Here is a 22,976-nt window from a genome sequence, read left to right as displayed (position 1 = left end):
AAAGGACTCCGGAGCTCGGCAAACATCCGCCAAGCAACTGCGCACGGAGTCTGGATTATTGTTCGTTGTGTTCCATCCTCTACGGTTTCTTCAAGTACCAGTGTCGTGGTACAAGCGCATCTTGTCAGTCCTAGAGGTAGGATCCTGGCGCTGACACCCGCATTCTCGAGTCGGGGAGACTGAAACAACCCTCGCTCGAACCGAGACGAACCCAGATCCTCCTGTCACTTCCCATCCTTCATCAATTTCAGTATGCCTCGGGCATTGACAAAGTCAAATTCGTCGAGTGTCTCTCGCCATACCTGCTCGATCAGTTCCTTGCCGTGTGGGGTATACAAGACCGAGGCGAATCTAAAAGCCAATGCATGCGTCAATGACATTTTCTGATGAGTCTGGCTGGGGATAAAGAGGCGGGAACAAGCAGCTACTCACGGCCGGATCTGCCAGTCTGCGAGGTAACACCCATGGGACTCTTTGCCCTTGGAGATCGTGGCGTCAAGATACGTTGACGCGCCTGTTGCCGGGCTTCTGCCTGTTGCCGTTTTCAAGAGCCACATGATTATCACTCCGATGCCTGAGACCTGACGCTGAAGTTGGGTCCCGTTGACATAGCCAGGGTCCACCAGATTCACAACCACGTCGTCAGCCGAGATCCAGTCCTGTAGCTGGTATACAAACATGTGAGCGAGCAGCTTAGATACCGAATAATTGGTCATAGGATTGAACGTGTCGGACCCATCGAGAGACGTCAAAACTGCCTGGTTACTTTCCGGAATCTTTGCCACAAGAGCCAGTCCGGAGCTTACAATCGAAAGACGACCTGGTACGCTCGGTGGAGACTTCTGTTTCAAGACTGGGAGGAGGAGAATCGCAAGGAGCATTGTCGAAAGGTAATTGACCTGGACCATCTCCTCGTGGCCAGTACTGGCGTTCAATTCATATTTGACGTTTCCCACCCCGGCATTGAGAATAGCCAAGTCCAGACGGGCCAATTCGCTTCCCGCCCGTTTGGCAAAAGCTTCAACGGACTGGTATGAAGACATATCCAAGGACCAGATCTTAATGGTCGCTTTCGGATACTGTTTTGAGAGCCTGGCTGCTGCCGCTTCGCCCTTTTGGACAGAGCGGACACCAAGAATTAGGTGAGAGAGGTTGAAGGACAGCAATTGGCGAGCTGCCTCGAATCCAAGACCAACATTGGAACCTGTGATGAGCGCCACTGATGTGCTCCCAAAGGTCATATTAGCACAAAGGTCTGTATACGGATGTCGAGGGGAATCTCAGACGGTAGGAGATGTGGTTTTAGACAACATACCTTTGCCGCAGAGGTCGGTCCCCTTCGGAAGGTGTGCAGGTTTGGCACGGAGCTGAGACTCGAAGAAGAGCTTCATGTAGCTCTTCGTCAAGGGAGGGAGGTCTCTGGAAGCCGCCATCGTGCACTGTATCAGGCTGTCTTGCCGGAAATCGCAAAACGATGAAATGTGGTGTATGAGGAGATGCCGGGATCATTCAATGACATTATAAAGGGAACCCGTCGTGGCCCTCGCCATGCACCCGCATGACCTATGGCAAAGAGATGCACGGCGATAAAGCACAATCGGAGGTAAGTGATGTGACTCCGGGAAGCATTGATGCTACCACAAGCGCAGAAACTTCAGAGATGAAATACTTTTTCGGTGGAACCATCCAGTCCAAGTCCATTTGAACAGACCGGACAGCGAGAATGCAATTTCATGTGCTACTAGACGGAGCACAAATCGATTGCAGAGACGGACGACGATGCTCATTCTCCTAGAATCACAGCATTCGTGGCTGGCGCTATCCTCAAAGTGGCAAACAATCTCAACAGGAGTAGGAATGCTAGCGAGATGAGGGCAGCAACATGCTGGCATCGGAGCTCCAAAAAATCACGCAACGGCGCCGAAGGTCTACACCGCAAAGCCTGTGTGGTCTGGATTTGAGCAATGTCTGCCTTCCACCGAGTTTCTCGCTGCCGCAGCCGGCTGCACTGTCGCCTTCATCGCGTCCCCCTACCGATAATGGCAAACAATTAAACAGACCGAGCCGACCAAAGACACAGCCGCAATCCGCTGCCTTTATTAAGCCTTGCTGTTCATTGTGGTCGCACGGCCTTCGCAGTCGGACTATGTGATCGGCGTTGCGAACCCCGACGACTCCGACCTTCGACGTGATTGCAGAAGCACGTTGATGGTCCGATAATGTTGCTCCAATGCAAACAGAACGTCGAGTTTCTCAAGTGGTCGAAACACCCTGGCCTTCTTGAGATTTCCAGATCCCATGTTGAGTCGACCATGCGCGAGCCCCGTACCTTCTCTTGACCGACAGATCGGAAGGGTTAGGATACGGAGACAAAAAGGAGCCTTGCTGTGCCGGGTCAGAAAGTGAGCATGAGTGGATGTGTTACCATGACCATGCCGGACTTTCAACTGGTAGTGAGATTGTCTGACTTTCAGCAGGGATCGGGGCTTTGGCCTGCTAGACATGCCTTCACAAATTCCTTGAAAAGGGAGGTCTTAGTCTTCCTTCACTGACTGCAAGCCCGTGATGGATCTGCAAGTCCTCAACATAGCTCTGATCTCTGCATCCCTTGTCACGATGGAGCCCCAAGTTGCACTGGTACAGTGCAGGAAAGCCATCCCGGTCACAAGAAGCTGGCTCTTTCTCCAGAAACTCGTCTCGCCTAGTGGCGATGGATCCTGGTACTCAGGCTCATGTTCACCACCATCCCTTTTGAACCTCGGGATATTGCACTCAGTCAGATTTGGGTCAGCCAAAGACGCACTTGACCAGGACCCTTCAACTTTTTACACCTAGCAACTTTGCTTCGAAGATGAGCAACCTGTGTTAGAAGTTCCAACCATGGTTGTCCCGCCTCAATGCGGCAGAAAACCAAGCGATTGGACTATTTGCTACAATCAGGGGGCAGTCTCCAATCGACTGTTGACGGCAAAGCTCTGTCTATCGATTAGTGCTATACGGGGACTCTTTTGGTTGCTCACAGAGCCCTCTCTCGACATGCCGGGATCTGAATCTTAGGTGCTAAAGTTCTGCCCCTGTTTTACCGCGTCTTTGCACCCCACCCTTGCTGCTGTCAACGGAGGTGATGACAGACGACCGCGGATCCCCCAGAGTGTCATAGCTCTGAGAAGAGGAGCAACCTTTGCCATCCTTTACCGGAGCTTTGCTAGAAACATCCGCGGATGCACCGCCTTCTCGATGTTGGATCGGCGTACTTCTTGCTCGCCACATGATTTATGAGTCCACAAAGGTGACAACAGGATGGTACTTGGGTGTCGCAATGTAACCATTGCGGACGGCCCTCCAAGTTGCCATCTAGCTTGACAACCGGCACAAATTACCCTGGACCAGAGGTCGGCCATTGCGGGACGCCACCTACCGCCGCCTGGCAAGTGCCGGAATGTCAGGAGGAGGTTTTCACTTCGATTGTCGATTTTGATGGTCCCTGGGCACCATCACTTCAGTCATGCATCGTCTTCTCTACAAGCTTTGAGACCGGCTCTTGCAGCGATGCAATTGGGCTCTGCCTGTTAGCCTCCTGTCAACAGCTTCCAGTTGCAGACTCTGAGGCTGTGTTCACACGTTCGCCCACCCAAAGACTTGCAGCAGTGGTATCTTGGCCTTCAAAGTTAAAAAGCGTTATTTCGTATCGCTTACGTTGGGGATTCTAAACTATTCCGGCTCCAAGCCATCTGGCAGGGGTTGGCATAGACCTTACGGCGAGCGAATCCCGATCTTGCTTGGGATGTGAGATGGGTGCGATTTCGAATCTTACCCTGGGGATCGGCCATTTCGATGAGCAACCACTCCGGTAATCAAGGGCATTTTTGGTCGCCAAAAGAGCACGGTTGTAAGCGCCGGGCTAGCTCAAGTCGCATTTAGGGATCTCCACAGGACGGACACACTGCCGGGGATGGATATGCAAAGCTCAATCAAGTCGCTACAACTCTTCCAGCTCCAGGAAAGGCGGCATGCTGCCAGGGAAACAGCAAGCGAGATCTCCACGCTACTGCTGCAATGCCTCCTCTCCAGAAATATCACTTGTCACATTGGAATCGGTCACAGGGAGGAGACCTAACAGTCGCCTCTCGCAATTGGCCATGACTTTTGGCCGGCTTCTACATTTTGAGTTTTCTGCCTCACTGCGAGCCTGGGATTGTGTGAAAGATCAGCCCCCCAGGTTCCTTCAATTGCCCGCTCTCAAGACGCTCAAACACATGGGACAAGCCTACGATCGACCAGGCTTGAACACAGCAATCATGGGGGACAATTCAGTGTCTGTGCTCGGGGGAGCTTGAGCTGCATCCGCGTGTCAATGTGCGGCCGTCGACCACCAATGCAAGCTTCCTCCCAAGATTTAGTGTCATTTTCCTTCGTATCTTGGTCAGATGGTCCCGCTTGCCCGTGTTGAAAGTTCAAACCGGAAGCTCAGGGCGGAGGCAAGCGGCTGGGGCACAAGAACAACAACCCATGTCAACTGGGCAGGTCGGTGGCTGTTCTGAAACCCCCTCATTTTTTCCTAATGTCAGTGCATCGACTCACGCGGTGGTTGGATCTGCCTCTCAGAGCCCGCCAAAAGGCCCCGCGCCAAGTTGAAGCGGACATATCGACGAATGAAATGGGCGATATCGAAGCCACCAACGTTCGAGATCGAGCTTGTTAGCCGGCTCGGCGACATCTTTCGCGCACGCTGCCTGCATCCGAGATCTGCGGGGGCTTTCCTGAAACTAATTCGCCTCCCCAGCCTGAGGCGAAAGGGGAAAGCTGTGGCCTTTAGCGACTTACAAACGCACTAGGTGATTCCCTGGCTCATCCTATGAAGGGCGCTTGCTGCACACCATCACCAGGTGCTCATTTCAACTTAGGGAAGATGAATGAGTGCATCTGCAGGCCTGCAGGAGGGAACCGACTATTGAACGCCCTCCATGGATGTTTTCTGAGACTCGACACATTCGTTCTTGCTGCTTTACAGTCAAGCCGTGTGCTTCGCACGGCTGAAGTGGCTCCTGGGTTCCGGAAGCGATGGCCTCTCCATCCTGGACGTTCCACATCGCCCATCACCAATACCTTATGCAAGCTGCATCGCGATCGGGTCGAGTTGCGGACAACTCAGAGGCCAGTATGGATGTTGGTATCGAGCTTCCATAGCAGCTTGTGGTCAAGCGGATCTCTATGTGGATTGAAGAGAGCGACTTCTACACAGTTATAAACCTTCACTTCCCCCGTCCATCGCTGAGTCTCTTTCTATCTTCCTTAAGCTTGCCCTACTGATGGCATCCCCCTCTTTCTAAGTCGCTCATGGCAACATCTTCTGCTTCCAAACTAGCACTCACCCAGCCCTTGAAAGACGTTCAAGGCGAAGAGCCCAACAAGAAGAGAGAGCTCGAGATCACTGCCGCCGACGACCAACAAGACAAAACGAAACGGGTTGACCGTAAGCCTGAACGGAAGAAACAAGTTCACTGGGATCTAGCTCCGATGCCTCCCTCTTCTGCTTATTCCTCTGCCCAATCTGGCCATGTCTATTCGGACTTGCCCCAAAAGGCTGTGGATCTGCCTAGGTAGGTTTTCGTCCTGTCGCTAAACACATGTCACTGACCAAGATATATGGCAGGTCCCTGGAGCCTCATCCAGATTTGAACCATTATGACCAACCTCACTCCGGACGGCGAGGCTCTTCGAGCAGTTGGGGTTATGACACTGCCTTCAGCCATGCGACACCAACATCTAACTTTCCAAGCACTCTTCTTCAACATTGTGGTCATGCTGCCCCAACCTGGGAGCCGCCCAGCCTTCCGGTAACATCGATGCCGTGGCTAACATCGAGCCTTCCACAGCTTCCCCCTGGGAATATGGCACATTCCGATCCCACAATTCCAGCCTGCGCCGGTCCCGAATGGAGACATCCTCTTAAGCTGGCTCCGATGCTCTCGAAGGGTCCAGAAAATCCTCAAGCTTTGGATAGCAATGGGGATAGATCGATCGAGCCTAATGGCGCTGAACCCCTAGCAGAGGAAGCAGTCCAAGGCGAGTCGAGCCCCGTGGTCGTCAACATCAAATTTGGTGCACCGGCGCCTGGAATGCCGAACGTGATGACTACCGTGCTTCCGACCAACCATGATTCGGGAAACAGTATTCCTCCACAGCGTTCTTACGCGACGGACAACATGATCACACAGGTCTCAGCAACAGATCGGCCAGCGAATGCCTCGCCTGCAACCGTGATCGACATCGCCTTCAACAGCCATCTAGCCGACCAGGCGGCGGCATACGGCTATGCCCCCCATTCGCCTACCGACCCCGAGGGGGGCTACACGCCGCCAAACTCGGTGGTCGATTCGTCGCCTCCTACCATGCCTCCTCCGGCGGTGGCACCTACGTTCTACGACCAGGCGGTCAAGCAAGAGCCGGCCCATGGCTATCCGCCTGCTCCAGAGGGCTACGTTCGAGTGGAGGAGACAGCACGTCAACCAGAAGCGGCTGCTTGGCCTGCACCACCCCCGCCTGAACATTTCTACAGCCAGCCAATCATGCAAGCACCGGTAAGTATCTATCCTCTTTCTCTCGATTACTCGATCTGACAACTGACACTCTGCGTGGAACAGCATCCCTACGCTTGGCAGTATGGCCAACACTATGTGCTCTGGTCAACGAACTACTAGTTGGCCCGGTGGTGCAAGCGCAGGCAGTCCCCGGCAGAGAGGATATCTCGGGACCCTGGCCCTGTGGTGATTGTCGTTTAGCAGCTCTGGCGAAGATTAACAACGAGAAAGAACAGGATGGATGGATGGAAGGAAGGAAGGGCAAGCGTTGGGCCCCAAAAACAGACACAAAGGAGTCCCCTTTCCCGCGAATGGTGAAGCCGCCGTGACTCGGTTTGGAAAGCCAGGCGTGCACGACAGACTGACATGTTTTGTTTCCCCCCCTCCCCCTCTGACCCATTTCTTATCTCCTTTGTTTCTCTGTTTGTTGTTGCTTGTGTCCTTTCTTCACGAATTACCACCACCACCACCACCACCAGCAGTACTACTCTGCCTGACACCACTTCAGATAACATGGCCTCGTCAGGGCTTGGACTGTCTCTCCTTTGCGGTGGGTGGGTGGACAGGAACAGATGGAAAATTGACAAAACTTGCGCTAGGGGAATTGTCGATTCAATATCTCTTTATCTCCTTGTGTATCCCCCCTTTTCCTTTTTCCTTTTTCTTGCCACAGAACGGAAACCCCAGGCAACAGAAATAGCAAAGTTAGCGCTGCATAGCTAGCTATAGTCCACGATAATGAGATCGCGAACATCCACTGAACTGACTGATGGATTGATTGACGGAATATAACAAATAACCACCGACCTTGTACATCTCAGATGCCTGCCTCTCTCCCTCTCTCAGAGAGAGTCTCTCTCACGACGACTGTTGTCGGAAAGACAGCCTGGCCGCCGGCGCCGGCGCCGCAACAAGCTCCAAGCACATGCCTACTGTGCTACCCCATCTGTGCTACCAACCACCCAGGAACCCACCCATCCTTTTCCTTTCCCAGAGAGCATTTCTGAGTTGTAGTATCCACACCCAGAGCCAAGTCCATGATTTTCTTTGGTCCCTGCTCATGCCCCGTTCTGGACATCCATGGAGATTGGCGCCATCACCCGGGGTTGCTTTAGTCGTCGTGAGAACAGCAACTTACCGGGGCTGAAAATGGATATGTGCATGCATTGCTCCTCGCCGGGACACAAAGAGTTCGATACCGGCTCTGTCCCAGGTCTCCATTCACTCATGGCCATTGCGATTTTTCACAGCGCGGTTCCGCCTCGACGCTTAGACCACCAGCAGACCGGAGATCCGAAAAGGGCCGAAAAGGCAAAGACAAAGTCAAAAGCCAGGGTGTTGAATCCAAGGGCAGACCGCAAGATCAGAGGCACAGATAGAGACAGGGGGAGTAGAGAGGGGGGATGGGCAGTGCAGGGGCATTGACCAACCTTGCCAACCATCCATGTCTTTCCCTGCATACGAGCACCCCTTGTTACCTCGCTAGCTAGCTAGGTAGCTGGCTCCCCACAAAGTGTCAACCTCGTATAGCAGGTTTGAGAAGGACTTACTAGGGTGACCCATGCACCACCCATCCAGCTTCCCCCTTCCACCGTATCTTTGAACATGAGGTCATGATATGAAATCTCATCCTGAGGCCCCTGGTGGCTCTTGTGTGGAGACGGACAGAGCGAGGAGGAGAAAACGCTGGGCGATGACACCGCATGCAAAAAAAAAGGGGAGTGTCATCAGGCTGAGCTGCGAATCTGGTGCTGGAGCGTAGTGGAGGGTAGGCGAGATAGACTCAAGCTGTCGGATTCAAATCTCGTATAAACCCCACCTATAGGAGGGCCACCAAAAATACCATTGCGCCTGATTCGACTTGCAGAGGTCGCACACCCTCGTTCTGATGTCAAACTGGCTTTCCTGCCCCGCGTTGGTTGGTCCAAAAGAGGACGATGGGTTACCCGCCTGAGTCAATTCCGGCTCCCTCTGTGCCTCTGCCTCAAGCTCAACTCATGCATTGCTGCATTCTATTCCCATGTGCGTTCTCTCGCTTCATCTTGCTGCTTTGGGGAGAGCACACCTTGCTTGCCAGGGTGGTGATTCGGAAAGTAATGGCAAATATAAACGCGGTTATTCTTCCGCCCTTCGGGACGACGGGAGGGAAAGAGATGGAGAGAATTTCGAACTCTTGATCAAGGGCGAGTGTGGATCATGGCCTGTTTGTTGCTGGCAGTATGTTGGAGTTGAGTTGACATGCTCGCAAAGTAGCTGCTTTCTTGCTCGCTTCTATCTCTCCCTCACTCTCGCCTTCAGCGTCACCACTGTGCGTGCAGCATGCATGCAGCATGCACCTGAACCGTGGCAGCTTCCAACTAAGCCGGTTGTGGGCAGCCCTGAGCCGATCACCAACCGCCGGCGCTTGGAGTCGGTTGGTTACACAGGGGTTGGACGTGCCGCACTCCGAACACTCCTGCGATGGTAGCAGGTTTGCATTTGATCTTTGCCCCTCTCTTTTAGCGCATGGAGTGATGGAGACAAACAGACAGAGCAGAGACAAAAATTGTTGTTGCTCGCTTAGCGAGGTGGTGATCTCAGATGCAAGCACTCCATCCCCTGGTCGAAGTCTGAGTTGGGCATAGTCGGTCGGTCGTAATAGCAGTAGCTGTGGAGAGGGCAGAGAATGGACTAGGAGGACGAGGGAGGAATGAAGCGAGCGAGTCTGCCTCTGGCTGACAAGAGCTAGAATAGTGGTGGCTCGATGGATGTGTGACACTCGATCGATCGCTCGCTGCGACTGATTGCCATGATCGGCTCAATGAATCTGCCCGGTCCCAACGCCTTTGTGGTTAGAACGCATCTCTGTCTCTTGGGTTGGGGGATGGCCATGGAATATTACCTGATTCCGAAACTCCGGGGGACAAATGCTGGCCAGCTGGTTACACACAAGGCCCCCTCCGAGTGCCTGCACTCGGAGGGGGCCTTGAACTCGTATGTACCGAGCACGGAAGCATATAAAGCAGAAAACAGGATGTGGGAGACGATGCTGGCAATTGAAGGTGTTCTGTGCGTTGCAACGGTACTGTCGCAGTCGTAACTGCTCGCCGCTACCACCTATACTATCATTGCCCCTGTTCCAACCCCTAGTGCTTTCTACTCCTGAACCCCTCCTCATGGCCAACACCGCAGCCAAAGAGGACCAAGATCATCCTGGGTTGGTCTTGGTGACAGGCGGAACCGGTTTCCTTGCAGCCCACTGCATCCTCCAATGCCTCGAGCGCGGCTACAGGGTCCGGACCACCGTCCGATCGTCCCAGCGAGCAGACCATGTCCGAAGCATGCTCAAGGCGAGCAGCACCGGCAGTGATGGTGGTGGTAGCAGTGGTGGTGGCCGAGAATCCATCAACCTCGACAGGCTCACCTTCACCGTGGCAGACCTGCTCAAGGACGACGGCTGGGCAGAGGCGGTCCAGGGCTGCACTTACGTCTTGCATGTCGCCTCGCCGTTTCCTGCCGGGGCGCCCAAGCATGAGGACGACCTGATCATCCCCGCCCGTGAAGGCACCCTTCGAGTGCTGCGCGCCGCACGAGACGCTCGAGTCAAGCGTGTCGTGATCACCTCGTCCTTTGCTGCTATCGGCTACGGTCACACCGAGAACGACCACCCGCCCAGCGTGCCCTACACCGAGGACGTGTGGAGCGACGTCAACGGGCCCGGCGTCGGCGCCTACCAGAAGAGCAAGACGTTGGCGGAGCGCGCGGCGTGGGACTTTGTCAACAGCGGCGAGGGCGGCGGATCGCTCGAGCTCGCCGTGGTCAACCCCGTGGGCATCTTCGGCCCCGTGCTGGGCACCGACTTCGCGACCTCGATCATTCTGGTGCAGCGCCTCCTGAACGGCTCGCTGCCGGGCTGTCCGCAGGTGCAGTTCGGCATCGTTGACGTGCGCGACGCCGCCGACCTGCACCTCCGCGCCATGACCGACCCCAAGGCCAAGGGCGAGCGCTTTCTGGCCGTCTCCCCGCCGGGCATGACCGTCCAGCAAATCTCGCTGGCGCTGCGCGAGAGGATGGGCAGCGCGGCCAAGCGCGCGCCCACCAGGACACTGCCCAACTTCCTCCTGAGGCTGGTCGCCCTCTTTGACCCGAGTGTTGCTCTGGTTGTCCCGGAGCTCGGCAAGTTGAAACAAATCTCCAACGACAAGGCAAAGACACTGTTGGGCTGGCAGCCTCGACCGCCCGTTGATGCACTGGTGGCGACGGGAGAGAGTCTGATCAAGTTTGGCATCGTCAAGACAACATAACCGGGACCGAATGGGTGAAGTGCGCTCTTCTACGACTGCAGCTTTCATAGGTCCTGGTGAAGACAAGGTCAATCGACTCAATCGATGTGACCATGATTGTATTGTCCTAGCGGGATTACGGTTGATTGCGCGCTCAAGGCTTTCCGTGCGGCTCAACATCGTCTGCGATGAGCTTGCACGAACGTTTCATTATCAGCGGGTCTTCATGGCCTTTTCTGGTCACTATCCCAAGTGGAAAGTTTCCTGCACAATATGGCTCCAAGGAAGCATCCTCATCTCATCATTCTCGTCAGGCATCCTTTCCAAGCCTATGATATACCATGGCGCCAAAGGGATGCCAGAAATGCTCTATAAAACACATATCACAGACTGCTTTGTGCAGATTAATACACCACATGCTCACAAAACCATGAATGCCACAGTCGTTATTTTCATGTCAGCTTCCATACACATGCGCGCGCCTCCAAAGCGCTGTCACTCCAGTCTCGCAGCGGTGTCTCAGACACGGCTGAGATCTGATCAGGTAAACTCAACCGTTCCCCCGGTTCTCCCTTCCCTGGCTAACCTTGCCTGGGCCCGTTCCGCCCGCCTCCTTCTCCGGTTGTTAGCATACTCCGTCGCCCCACTCGTCTCCGTCCCAGGAGAAGTGACGCCGCTTCCCGCTGGGTACCCTAGGTTGCTGGCTGATCCTGGGATAGGCGGGGGTGGAGGTAGAGGCACTTGATATGGCTGGCCAGTGCCTGGGTGCACGTTCGGCGGCTCGGGGGGTGTAGGGTATGGTATCGTGGGAGCAGGGCTGATCCCAGCAACAGACGCTGGTGGTTGAGGAGTTCTGGCTGCGGCTGAATATGGCGTGGCAGCAGCTTGAGCCGCAGCTTCGTTCTGCGCGGCCTGCTCGGCTTCCAGCGCTTCAGTGCGTCTCCATCGTCGATCAGCACTAGTTCCCCCCATCGCCTCACTGTCACTCCCGCTGAGACTGGAGCCTCTCCTTGATCTTCTCGCCGCCGCAGAAGCCTGGCGTTCTCTTCTCCGGGCTTCACGCTGTGCGGCGGCCTCTTCTTCCGTCAACCGCCGAAGGGTCACTTGGCGGCCATCGTTGTGCATGTTTATTTTAACACTGACAGGAGGGGACTCCACGCTGTCAGTCGCGTTGTTGCGACTGCTTTGTCTTCGGCGACGGTGGGAGTCCTCCGCTGCTGCGGCTCCGAGGGTGGCTCCTGCCAGTCCAGCTGCGGCTTCGTCGCGGAGATGATGTCGATGTCGTTGCCTGCCGGACCCTGTAGTGTAAAGTTCGCTGCCCGATGAGTCCAGGTGAGGCGGTGGCACAGGAGGGATATCTGCTTGGCCGAGACCGGGACCGGGAACGGGAACTGGAAAAGCAGCAGAAGGCGGGCCAGGCTGCACGATGGGAGGATCCTGGCCAACGGGTCTGATTCGATCTCTGTCGGCAAGGGCACTCGCTGCAGCGGCACCTACACCTGCTCCTGCTGCAGCTGGGATGGCTCCGCTCATTCCAGGCGGTCCCAGATCGGTCGATATGTCCGAAGCAGTCTGACTGCCCATCCTGCCGTGGCGAGCTCGTCTTGGGGGAGCAAATCCATCGCCGGTGTACCTGTGAGCCGAGTCCATGCGTGCCCTTCGCTCATCCTCGATCTTTTCTCTCCTCAGTTGTTCTGCACGAAGGTCTTCTTTCCGCTGTCTGCGGTTTTTGAAGAGTTGTCGAATCGCGAACACTGTCCCGCCTGCGGCCACGGCATCTCGGAATCCGTGCGATCTCCGGTCGCGCCTGGATGGAGATCCAGACATATATGAATCGTACGAGTACAGTGACCCGGAAGGTCTGCGTCCATCCGAGCCTGGCGTCATGGGAGTTTGGGCGAGAGGATGTGTCGGTCGAATGTGGCCCGGACTGACACCAACCGGGGTAACTGGACGAATGGGGGGCGGCCTGCCTTCTTCGATTCGCGACATCGAGTCTGTCGTGACGGACTGATTCCCACCAAGGGGTGGTCTGTAAGGGCCAACGTCCGAGTCGTCGTCGCGGTCTCTACGGCCCATCAGCTTCTTGACCGCAGCGACAGCTCCTCCGATAGCTGCGATCTGCAAAAGACGATGTCCAATCCCATGGCGAGACCGATCGGACAATTTGTCGTCATCGTAGTAATAAGACGATCCACTTCCGGTCACTTCAGTTCCAGAACCACCATGCACACGGTGAGGCGAATCATCCCTCCTCGAAGATCGTCTTCTGAACAGTGCTGCGAGACCCGCACCAGCTGCTCCGGCCAGTGCCAGTTTTCCCAACCCTGTGTGTCTGCGGTCGTCGGCGGTCTCAACAACGTCAACATGGTGGTTGCTGCCGCCGCCGGGCCCGTAGCGACCTCTTCGCCTCTCGGCCAGATATTGCAGGACAAAATACAAGAAAAGTAAGAAAAAGCCCCATAGTGAATAAAGAACAAACAAGTAAGGAGGCGACCCGTAAAGAGTCAAACCAAGCGGGACTTGAATGATTCCGAGCAGAGCAATGGCACGGCCCAGCCAGTGATGGAGCATGGCGCTGAGAGGAATGTGTGCACGCTTCTTCCATTTTTCTCTCCGGTGCACCATACAGCCTCCCATGACTTGAACCCAGATCAAGACGTATATTGCAACACCAATCCCATGATGTGGATTAGTCAAGCTTCGGTTCGGGCCTACAGCTTGAAAGCCGAGAATGATGACCACCGTGCTCAAGAGGAGTGTGAGGATTTGGAGCCATATGTGCATTCGGAGAGCGAGTCGGGGCTGGCGGCCATAAAATCGCATGAGGAAGATCGCGAGCGGGACGATCCCGAGGAATGTGATGGCAGCGATGATACCGTGCGCCTCGACCAGACCATGGTAACCGGTTAAGGAGAAGAAGCGATTTCCCATTCCTGATATTTTACCGCGTCAGTCTACCCGTTTTCACCGCAGAATTGCTGAAAATTTTGTTCTTCTCACCATTGTATCTCATTGTCGCGAAATTCAGTCCCACAAGATTGGGTAGGAGAAAGTCATCTCTTCCTGCATCCCAAGTTCCATCGCCTACATGCATCGTGTTGGAATCGTAGGTGCTGCTCCCTGGGGGAGAGAGTTGCGGTGAGGGCGACATGACTCGAGTGCAGAGTGTGTATCTGCAATTGACAGATGGGCTTTGCGGGAGGCTTTTCCTCCGACGGTCAAGAGGTTGAAACCATCCAAGGTGGGAACGACTTTTGCTTTTCTCCTGTGCAGCAGCCGTTGGGTGTCTTTGCGGCTCGATCGGGAGCTGTCACTGATCTTCGCTTTGTTTACTCGAGCTCGGCAAGCGGGGTAGATGAATGGCCGACGCCGTTTTACTGGGAGAGATTCGAATTGAATATACTGTGGCAAGGCGCAGGAGACGGGCTTGGAGCTGAGATGATGCCTACTCGTAAGTCGGTAGGAAAGTATCACAAGAGCAAGTGCGTGATGGACAATTGGATTGTCTGGATGCGGCCGGACTGGGTGGTGAGTTGTCCTGCTTGCTTGCGACAGCGCAGGTGACTGCCAAGATCGAGCCAGAGCGGTAGGATGGGCAACAACCATAAGCCCCGGCAGCGCGCCCCCCAGAAAGAACCGCTAAAGACAGGCACCGGAGGCCGCCAGGCGGGCACCAGCGGGCCTGGCGATTTCTTCACTGTCGATTCGCCACGCCATCGCCTCCGCCCGTGGCTACCCGCACCACGATCAACACCCTGGCTCATCAGGCCTTTTAAAGTGTCGGCCTTTGGGACATCGACCATCCATCCTCATGAGGTGAAGCACGAGCGCAAAAAGCCCAACGACGATTCAGATCGATGCCACTGCCGCCGCCGCACACAGATTCATCTGTAGTTCCTTTCGACATCGACCATGATTGATGCTGACCAGTGGGCTCGCTTTGTAAGAGCAGTGTCGAGGTACGAATTTTTAATCGCCCTTATCAGTGCCCAGATAAGCTAGACACAGATCCTTGGTACTAACCGATACATTTCTCCAGACTTCTTGGATGGGTCTAGTAAGTCCATTGAGAGACCAGCATCTTGCTGGCCAACGGCCTCACCGCTAACTCGGGTTACAGTACGTTGTCTTGGAGCGCTTCATTCTATCCTCAACCGTGGCTGAACTGGAAGCGCCGGTCTACTCAAGGCCTTGCCATTGACTTTCCGCTTCTCAACGTCCTCGGGTTTGTATGCTACAGCGCATCAACTTGCTCTTTCCTATATTCACCAACAATTCGAAAACAATATGCAGTGAGGCACCCGGCATCGCCAGAGCCGACCGTTCAACCGAACGATGTTGCCTTTGGCCTGCATGCGGTCGTGCTCGTCATCTTGACGTACTCGCAATTCTTCTCACGGCTATGGGGCTTTCGAGAGTCAGCTCATCAGCGAGCCAGTCGCCCGGTTTTGGCAATCGTTTGGGGGAGCCTTCTTGCTGTTGCTGGCACGTTTGTACTGGTGACTTTTCGCTCAGGGTTGAGGGACCAAGATCCAATGGACTGGGCTTGGATAGATGTGGTGAGATATCCTTTCTACCTCTTTGTTGTCGACCCGAATGACTAACAACGAGGACCATCCGCAGCTGTACACTTTGGGATACGTCAAGCTCGTATGCACCTTTGTTAAGTACATCCCGCAGGCTTTCTTCAATTATAAGCGCCAATCGACCGAAGGTTGGAGCATATTGCAGATCTTGTTCGATCTTACCGGAGGGGTGCTGTCCATTGCGCAGCTGGTACTCGATGCGAGCTTCGGCGGTGACTGGAGTGGAATTACTGGGAATCCTCTGAAGCTTGGGCTCGCGAACATTAGCATGGGGTTCGACCTGCTCTTCATCCTGCAACACTATATTCTGTACCGGGGACGCAAGGAGATGTGCAAGAGCTCAGACGACGAAAACGACCCAGAACGGCCATTACTCAGTCGTTGACTGCACAATCCAGACATATCGGGAGTCTCCCTGACCAGGCCGTTTTCGTGTGCTTCGAGTAACGAGTCAGAATACGGGAGCACCCAGTCCCAGAAGCTCTTCACAGCGGACCGGGTGGTGAACAAGATATCCTCGAGTCGAGAAGGACAATCGCTTCCAGCTCAGACGCCAACGAGTTTTGGCATAGGGCTCGCATGGGTTTCTTAATTTGCACTTTCTGTTTGAGCGGCTTACCGCCCGATCTGGACCAACGCAGGTGCGGGCTGTGCTGAGGATGGGTCGCCGGCTCCTCGCTAAGCCACGCCTTTAGCGACGGTTCAGCAGGACTCGTTCAGCGACATCCAGCGGTCCGCTCATTCCTCACAGAGGGGATAGGTTGTGGAAATCCGGAATCGGGACAAGGAGAAGCATCGAATCGGTGAGCACGAGTTCACGGTGGAGTCAGCCCCGACGACCTCGATGTGCCCAAAACAGGTAGCTGGACCTGTCGCTGCTGTTCGTCACGCTTTGGATCACATAGACGTCACAATAGAGCGCAATAATAGATTACACGCGAGGGTTGGCAATGTTGTCCGTACTCCGTATCCTACAAGTACATCAGGATTTGGGAGGCCGTACCGAGCCCCAAATCCTTTTCGATAACTTGGTCCAATAAGGCTTCCGCGCTAGGTTTCATGTGTCACAACGGTCCGATGACGAGTAACCGTGCCAGTATATACCCTCGAATACTCACCGTCAACTGGAACATGATACCATTGTTGCAGGACCATTTTCAGTTTCCTCTGTATAGCCAGATGTGGCAGGGCAAAAGCAAGGTGGTGGTGGGAGTAGGTCTCCGAGGTGTTGTAGCTTGCCGGAAGCTACATCCTTGTGAGCCTAGTTAGCGCATCCGTGGTCGGGGGCTGAGAGATTTTTGTCGCTTCGGATGAGGATGGGATTGGACTGGACTGGACTAGACTGGAACGACATGGGGACGCCATCGGCCAACACAAGAGACTTGCCGTGCAGTCTTGAAGCGATCTCTTTGGCTGTTCCGCCAAGTTCGAACGGGAAGTGAACTCGTAGTCTTGCATATTTAGACCAGAGCCCTTGGTGTCCAAGAGGTTTAGGCGACCGGCCGGGGAGAAGTGAGGAAGCTGCGGACGGCTTCCAAGCAAGTTCTTTGCGACTGCGGGGCGTCCCTGTGAAGCTAAAAAGGGTCAGACTTCAGCTAATCATATGAATTGAGGCTCTGGAACCGCCCGTTAAGCCGAGTGGACCTTGAATGAGGGAGAAAGCCGGACGGTGACAGACTGTGGGAAGAAAAGGTCGAGAGGAGGGCGAGAGAGGGGCAGAGAGAACGAGAGGGTCGACAGACGATGGAGGATGGGCAGAGAAGGGCCAACATCATCGTTGGTTGTGACGCAGTTGGCCTCCATGGATGTTGGGGGGTTGGAATTGCGCTTTTGAGGCCCAATTTGTGAGGTGAGGCAAGCCACCAACACCAATGAGAAACGAAGGCGTAGTGCTCCCAAGTGCTGTTGTGCTGCTGGCACCTGCGGGTGCCAGCCAGCGCCCTGCCTCTGTGGTGTGGGAATGCCTATCGTAGAGAAGAGGGAGGGGCGGAAGGGTGTTGTTGCTTCTTCATGCATGGGAATCAGCTGCCGCGGTCGCCTCTAGCACTTTCTTGGTTGGGTAGTTGGAGGGAGCAGCCGAGTGTGCAGGAAGCAAGGAAGAGAGCCACAGAGAGCGTCAGAACCAAGAGATGCAAGAAGAGATCAAGACACTCTCTCATCTCTCACTCACCTTTCACCTCTCGCCTCTCGTTACGCATCAACCCGGATGGCATAATCTCAGGGCGCAGTCTCAGATGTTACGTGCACTCCCCTCCCCATCTCTCTGTCTGGTTTCTCGTTGTCTGGTCGCTCTCTTACTGCTCCACTGCTCTTCTTGTCTCCTTTGGATTTCCCTCGCACTCCCAAGGTATCTGACATGGCTGGTCGGATCGGAACAAAGTCCTCCGTTGATGCATTGTGCTATTGCCGTGGCCGTTGTTATCCCCTGTTATGTGTGATGTGATATTTCTGTCCTTCCGGTCATATCCAGCAACCTTCTTTTCCCTCACCCGTCCCTGGAAAGGGTTGGTTGGACGGGCTTCTTCATTGGAATCAGCCTTCCCTGGTAGAGTGGGTCGCTCGCGCAGTTAGGGGACTTGGGGGGTGTGGTTCGCCTATCAGGATGAAGCTTACCAGGCTTCCAACCCCCCCCCCCCCCCCAGGCCGTGTTCGATCCGATTGATCTCCCTCAGCGACAGTCCTCGTCGCCTAAAGGAGCCTCCTCGCCTGCCTTCAGCTTTGTTGTTCCCGCGAGCCTCCATGGGATGAGGTGCGTTAGAGGGGAGCCATGGCTCCGTCATTAGCAGCCTCAATTCCAGACCGTGCATGGGCTCCCTAATGCATCGGGCACAACCTAAGCCTGGATTTAGCTACAACAACAACGCACTCCCATCACCTCTCACGTAGCCATGTAGCCACCCAAACCTTGGACCTCGCAACACGTAGCCCATACAAAGGCCAGGGATCATCCTAGCGAACCTGGCATTCCCGTTCCCATCCAGTTTTTCCCCTTCTCCCAACCCTAACGGACTTGTAACCATTGAATCCCCGAAGGTGCATTTGGCGAGGGGCTGTGCTGTGATTGTCCACCTGCTCACGCTAAGCCCCCCAAGGCTCCAGCAATTCTTTCTGCTTCCTCATCCCTTCAAACCTTGGACGAGGAAAACGGGAAGGAGAACGAGAAAACGAGGGGAAGAGAGGTGAGAGGGTGAGGTGACTTTGACTCGACTGGTCAATTCTCATCCCAACCTAAAGACTCTCTGCTCGGCTCCGCATCCAAGCAGCCTCGCAACCTGAGCAGTCAAGTCGTCGGTCGGTTCGCCTGCGGTGTGCCAACTCACAGACTCGGTTCAAAATCTCTCTTTCTTTGTCTGCGTCTTTGTCACCGCCATCACCGCCAACACCGCCATCACCACCAGCAGTTCCGAGCTATCCAAAACATCCAAGACCACCCGAGTCGACCTGATTCTCTGCCTCCAGGCCCCAACCCTACCAGTGCTTCCCGATCAGCCAATTCCTCAGAGCCTCCAAGAGCCTCATCCCGACCTTGTGTTACAAATACCCCTCACTTTCCCGCCATCTTATCAACTGACTCGAGTCACACTGGTACCAGCATCAAGCCCTTTTGCTTTCCCGGTATGAGAGTCTTACCACCCCTCCCCCAATTTTGCTTTCGTCTTGGGCCAATGCATTGCCATTCCTCTTCAGCCGCTACGTGCCCGAATACGCAAGTCACCACCCTTGCCTTGCCGCCTGACCACGGTCTGGAACCATTTGAGTTCGTCAAAACCCTACCCCTCCCCCATTCCCCGCTGCTCGTTCCTTTCTGGCAATCAGTTGGCATGTCCTGCGGGCCATCGATACGGGCAATAGCAGCACGTCCAGCGAGTCCCTGTTGTTTCCATGTCAAGCGCTCCTGCTGGAGGGTGTCCAACCGGTGAAGTTGAAAATTTCACGCACTGACATGTCATATGGTCCAGAGACATCGATCCCAGACGACATTTGCCTCCATAGTCAAACAATACTCTTTGCTCGTCTCAGCGCCGTTGCCTCATCCGTATTGCGGATGATCTGCCATGTGATTTGTCGTGCTCACTCATGTCCAAAGATCAAGATATCTATTTCGACGTCGAGCGGGATATTATTGCACCCCTCAGAAGCCCCGGCCTTGAGCCAGTGAAGCCAGAGTACGGGCCACGATCTAGCCCTGCACCGCTTGTGCCCATCGACGAGCTATCTTCTAATCCCTCCGAGGCGGAGGATAGGGAAGCACTGCGACATCGGGAGAAGCCTCTAGCACGAAAGGGTCGAGCCAACCGCACCTTTGCCGATGGCGTACTGATTCTGAACCTAGATCCTAATCAACGCACACTTGCTAGCGAAGCACGGCGAGAGCCTTTGGACTCGAGAAGTCAATCGGAAGAGGAAGAAGAGGAGGAAGAGGAGGAAGAGGACGGCGACGATGACGACGACAATGCGGCCCAACGTGGCCGGAGACAGATGAGAAGGCCCAAAAGGGTCATTCGGCATGGAGCACACCGGGTTTCAATCAAACCAAGGCCGGTGCCGCGGAAGGCCTTGCTTGCCGATCCAGATGGTCCTGATGACGGGGACGACGAGGACGAGGACTTCCCCATGGTGGACACTCCCGCCAGTGTGGCTGAAGAGCAACCGGTACGGTCGCCTCGGGTTACGCAGGGTATCCAAAAGTCGACAGGACAGGCTCATACTGCCTCCAAGCACGCAGATCTGTCGAGAAAGCAATTCGATACAATCCCACCCCCGAGAACTCGCCCGCTGTATCCGAATTTGCGGCTGAATCTTACTACGAACATTCGTGACGGCGATCAAGATGACGACTCAATCCTCAAGTCACCCATTCTGGGAAAGTTTGCGATATCTCCCCGTGATGCACATCCAGATTTCACCTTGCCAGCCATGCAACAGAGGTCCCCACCACGTTCCTCGCCTGCAGGTCTACCAGACTATAGGATGACGCTTCCGTCTTTGAAGATCGCCATTGGAGACCTACCTGACCCAAGCCCGGGGGCATTTGCCTGCCTGTCTCCGAGCATGGGTCGGCCCTTTGCCTCTTATGCGTCTCCGGCGTCGTACACAGCATATTCCGCCATGTCTCCACCGGATCCCCCCTCTCACAACAACTGGCGGACGACGACGGGGAATTCCAATACGTCAACATTTTCAGATTATACTTCCTCGAATTCTCTCTCTGTCTCGACTCCAGCCTCGTCCATCATCACGCCATCTCCGGCAGCCTCCGGTCCCTCTTCATTAACCGCACTACCTGAGCACGATCAGGAGGAGCAAGAGGAGGGCAGCAGGATGCATCATGTCCCAACCATGGACACCGACCTCCTACCTAAAGGCGAAGTTCGATTCATATCTCTATATCAGCCTGAAGCGGGTTCAAACCCCCGATTAAAACTTCGATTTCAACGGCCCAAACCTCAGCCCAAACCCGCCGCTCGATCGAAGCTTCAGCCTCAACCTCAGTCTCCCCCTGAGCCTGAACCTCAACCCGAGCTCGAAGCCCAGCCCCAACCCCAAGCGCAACCTCAGCCTCAGCCTCAACCTCAAATGCAACCTGTGACCCAACCCGAGGCTGGATCTCAGGCTGGATCCGAGACCGAATCCGAGCTCTCCGAGCTATCCGAACTTGAATCTGATCTTGATTCGGAGTCTGAACAGCCTCAGCCAGAAGCGCAATCTGCGTCGAAAACTCAACCTCGATCTGTGTCTCACCCAAGACCTCAGCCCGAGCTGGCCCCCAACCCCGCCTCAGTTGCTCGCTTTTCGCTGGGTCCTTTCAAGTGCACCCACGAAGGATGTAATGCTGCACCGTTTCAGACTCAATACCTGTTAAACAGCCATATGAATGTCCATTCTAACGAGCGAACTCATTTCTGTCCGATCAAAGATTGCCCTCGGGGGTATGGTGGCCTGGGCTTTAAGAGGAAGAATGAGATGATCAGGTGGGACGATCCGTACCGAAAAAGAGACTTCTCATGCTAATTGTTTCCATTCCCCGCAGACATGGCTTGGTTCATAGATCTCCCGGGTATATATGTCCTTTCTGTCCGGACCAGCAACATCGGTATCCTCGGCCCGACAACCTGCAGCGGCACGTACGGCAGCATCACTCGGATGAAGATCGTCTTGACCCTAGACTCCGCGAGGTCCTCAATCAACGCACCGATGGAAACAACAAGGCGGGAAAAAGGCGCATGCGCTTGTTCTGACCATTGTAGACTATCGTGCTCAGGACCCTGTCAAGTTCAACAGGTATACCCTCCCTCACCGTGTCACTTAGCGGCTTTGAGCTGAGTACGAAGGGATTCCATCACCTGAGACTGGAGACGAGGCCTCACAGATTTGCCAAACCGGAGATCTTTTTGCGTTGGATTCTTGTACAGCACATTCGCATCGATTGTCACGGCGCCAGTTTTTTGTATTCTTTTGTGCTTCAAATGCCTAACAGCAGCAGCATGAAAGAAGGTTTCTATGTCGAAGTTTATGGTCGCAAAGGCACACGATCAATTTAGAAGGGGGATATGAGCACCCTTGGGCTCAGCCTTTTCCAGTTGCACTGCTCCCCGATGTTCACTGCCACTCCTTTCGACACCAAATCACCTCCTAGCGGAGGGAACGGATGGCCAGAAGGCTATGGCTCCATGTCGGAGGGCTTATACACTGGTTGATTTGTTTCAAAAGGCCTGAGTCGCAGGATGAGTTTCATCGGTACGTTTTTACGATGTTATGACTTTGATGACCACGGCCATGCCCTGTTATGTATGACGCTTCTGGCAGAGCCGCAAGAAACTCTGGCAAATGTCTATATAGCTCTAGGAACCGATGGGTTTAAGTACCGAACGGAGTCGATTGGGAATACAGACTTGACGACACGGAGGAAGCCAGGGAGGAAAACACGGAGATTGTTTGTTCAACCTTGAGATGGTGTCTAGGGGAACTCTTTCTTCTTCTTCCATGCTCTTGTCCCCCCCCCTCCCCCTCCCCCAAAACACAGGAGAGGAATAGGCTACTACAAACCTGTGGTACTCGTATGGGCCTCGAAAGCAAAGTCGGCGCTCAGGAGTGTGCCCGCTCAGCAGCCACCAGTAGTGCGGCCCAAAGCCACCATGGGCACCCAGAAGGTGGAAAACAAAGAGGCATGGTGGAAAGTAAGCGGCTTGATGGCGGCTTATTACCTTTGAGGGGACAGAGCCCAGAAAGAGCGATATTACGAGTCCATGTTCCATGCTTGGATTCCATCATTACCACTCGACGAACTGTCACATTTCCGTTCTCTCTCCCCTCCCTCCCCCCCCCCCTCTCTTTTTCGCCGAGTTAGCTTTGATCTGCACTAGGACGGGAGTCGCGTATGTCAATATTGCCTGCCTGTGGTCGGAAGAGGGAGAAGTCTGATGAGAGCCCCATCCACTACGGGACCTGAGTCCTTCCTTTGGCTCCCCTGGACAGGTCTGTTCTCTCCCTCCATATCTAGATCGCTGGATGTCTACATCCCGGCCTAAGTACCCACCCACGTC

The 22,976-nt window shown here is 54.7% G+C and overlaps 7 protein-coding genes across 12 annotated transcripts; 5 read left to right on the top strand and 2 right to left on the bottom strand.

Annotated features, from left to right (window-relative positions):
- Positions 1–4,855: 4,855 nt before the first annotated feature.
- On the top strand, positions 4,856–5,248 carry PV07_08578 (uncharacterized protein; the record flags this gene model as incomplete). Its single annotated transcript, XM_016395761.1, has 1 exon — positions 4,856–5,248. One exon carries the CDS (start codon positions 4,856–4,858, stop codon positions 5,246–5,248), a length of 393 nt encoding a protein of 130 aa, XP_016245617.1.
- Positions 5,249–5,337: 89 nt separating this feature from the next.
- On the top strand, positions 5,338–6,986 carry PV07_08577 (uncharacterized protein; the record flags this gene model as incomplete). The annotated part of the gene is made up of 3 exons (XM_016395760.1): positions 5,338–5,600; positions 5,654–6,581; positions 6,645–6,986. The coding sequence occupies 3 exons, from the start codon at positions 5,338–5,340 to the stop codon at positions 6,699–6,701; spliced, it is 1,248 nt and encodes a 415-aa protein (XP_016245616.1). The 3' UTR covers positions 6,702–6,986.
- A 2,750-nt stretch (positions 6,987–9,736) lies between these two features.
- Positions 9,737–10,877, top strand: PV07_08576 (uncharacterized protein; the record flags this gene model as incomplete). The annotated part of the gene is made up of 1 exon (XM_016395759.1): positions 9,737–10,877. The coding sequence occupies one exon, from the start codon at positions 9,737–9,739 to the stop codon at positions 10,862–10,864; it is 1,128 nt and encodes a 375-aa protein (XP_016245615.1). The 3' UTR covers positions 10,865–10,877.
- Positions 10,878–11,040: 163 nt separating this feature from the next.
- PV07_08575 (uncharacterized protein) lies at positions 11,041–14,394 on the bottom strand. The gene is made up of 2 exons (XM_016395758.1): positions 13,847–14,394; positions 11,041–13,779 (listed from the first exon to the last, which is right to left on the bottom strand). Exons 1-2 carry the CDS (start codon positions 13,995–13,997, stop codon positions 11,384–11,386), a joined length of 2,547 nt encoding a protein of 848 aa, XP_016245614.1. The 5' UTR covers positions 13,998–14,394; the 3' UTR covers positions 11,041–11,383.
- A 200-nt stretch (positions 14,395–14,594) lies between these two features.
- On the top strand, positions 14,595–16,407 carry PV07_08574 (uncharacterized protein). Its single transcript, XM_016395757.1, has 4 exons — positions 14,595–14,805; positions 14,886–14,903; positions 14,967–15,405; positions 15,470–16,407. The coding sequence occupies exons 1-4, from the start codon at positions 14,759–14,761 to the stop codon at positions 15,815–15,817; spliced, it is 852 nt and encodes a 283-aa protein (XP_016245613.1). The 5' UTR covers positions 14,595–14,758; the 3' UTR covers positions 15,818–16,407.
- PV07_08573 (uncharacterized protein) lies at positions 16,281–17,604 on the bottom strand. Its single transcript, XM_016395756.1, has 3 exons — positions 17,175–17,604; positions 16,819–17,006; positions 16,281–16,677 (listed from the first exon to the last, which is right to left on the bottom strand). Exons 1-3 carry the CDS (start codon positions 17,446–17,448, stop codon positions 16,483–16,485), a joined length of 657 nt encoding a protein of 218 aa, XP_016245612.1. The 5' UTR covers positions 17,449–17,604; the 3' UTR covers positions 16,281–16,482.
- Positions 17,605–18,336: 732 nt separating this feature from the next.
- Positions 18,337–22,756, top strand: PV07_08572. 6 transcript variants are annotated; one of them, XM_016395755.1, is made up of 4 exons: positions 18,337–19,047; positions 19,392–19,717; positions 19,766–21,404; positions 21,464–22,756. In XM_016395755.1, the coding sequence occupies exons 2-4, from the start codon at positions 19,510–19,512 to the stop codon at positions 21,669–21,671; spliced, it is 2,055 nt and encodes a 684-aa protein (XP_016245611.1). In that variant the 5' UTR covers positions 18,337–19,047; positions 19,392–19,509; the 3' UTR covers positions 21,672–22,756. The 6 variants fall into 6 exon arrangements, with proteins under 6 accessions (XP_016245611.1, XP_016245609.1, XP_016245608.1 ...); XM_016395753.1 differs by having other exon boundaries at positions 19,392–21,404; XM_016395752.1 differs by having other exon boundaries at positions 19,120–21,404.
- The last annotated feature ends 220 nt before the right edge of the window (positions 22,757–22,976 follow it).

The sequence above is a fragment of the Cladophialophora immunda genome (assembly GCF_000835495.1).
Source record: "Cladophialophora immunda strain CBS 83496 unplaced genomic scaffold supercont1.5, whole genome shotgun sequence".
Taxonomy (NCBI): Eukaryota; Fungi; Ascomycota; class Eurotiomycetes; order Chaetothyriales; family Herpotrichiellaceae; genus Cladophialophora; species Cladophialophora immunda.
Note: the sequence above shows the minus strand (reverse complement) of the source record. Positions and strands in the feature narration are given on the sequence as shown.

What these genes read in the sequence shown, in the direction of transcription:
- PV07_08575 (XM_016395758.1), bottom strand. Translation starts at nt 13,997, where the DNA reads ATGTCGCCCTCACCGCAACTCTCTCCCCCAGGGAGCAGCACCTACGAT. An exon ending in CGCGACAATGAGATACAATG is followed by an intron (nt 13,780 to 13,846) that starts GTGAGAAGAACA and finishes GTAAAATATCAG; the next exon opens with GAATGGGAAATCGCTTCTTC.
- PV07_08574 (XM_016395757.1), top strand. Translation starts at nt 14,759, where the DNA reads ATGATTGATGCTGACCAGTGGGCTCGCTTTGTAAGAGCAGTGTCGAG. An exon ending in ACTGGGCTTGGATAGATGTG is followed by an intron (nt 15,406 to 15,469) that starts GTGAGATATCCT and finishes GACCATCCGCAG; the next exon opens with CTGTACACTTTGGGATACGT.
- PV07_08573 (XM_016395756.1), bottom strand. Translation starts at nt 17,448, where the DNA reads ATGCATGAAGAAGCAACAACACCCTTCCGCCCCTCCCTCTTCTCTACG. An exon ending in TTCTCTGCCCATCCTCCATC is followed by an intron (nt 17,007 to 17,174) that starts GTCTGTCGACCC and finishes GACCCTTTTTAG; the next exon opens with CTTCACAGGGACGCCCCGCA. An exon ending in GATCGCTTCAAGACTGCACG is followed by an intron (nt 16,678 to 16,818) that starts GCAAGTCTCTTG and finishes ACAAGGATGTAG; the next exon opens with CTTCCGGCAAGCTACAACAC.
- PV07_08572 (XM_016395753.1), top strand. Translation starts at nt 19,510, where the DNA reads ATGTCCAAAGATCAAGATATCTATTTCGACGTCGAGCGGGATATTATT. An exon ending in AGGAAGAATGAGATGATCAG is followed by an intron (nt 21,405 to 21,463) that starts GTGGGACGATCC and finishes CATTCCCCGCAG; the next exon opens with ACATGGCTTGGTTCATAGAT.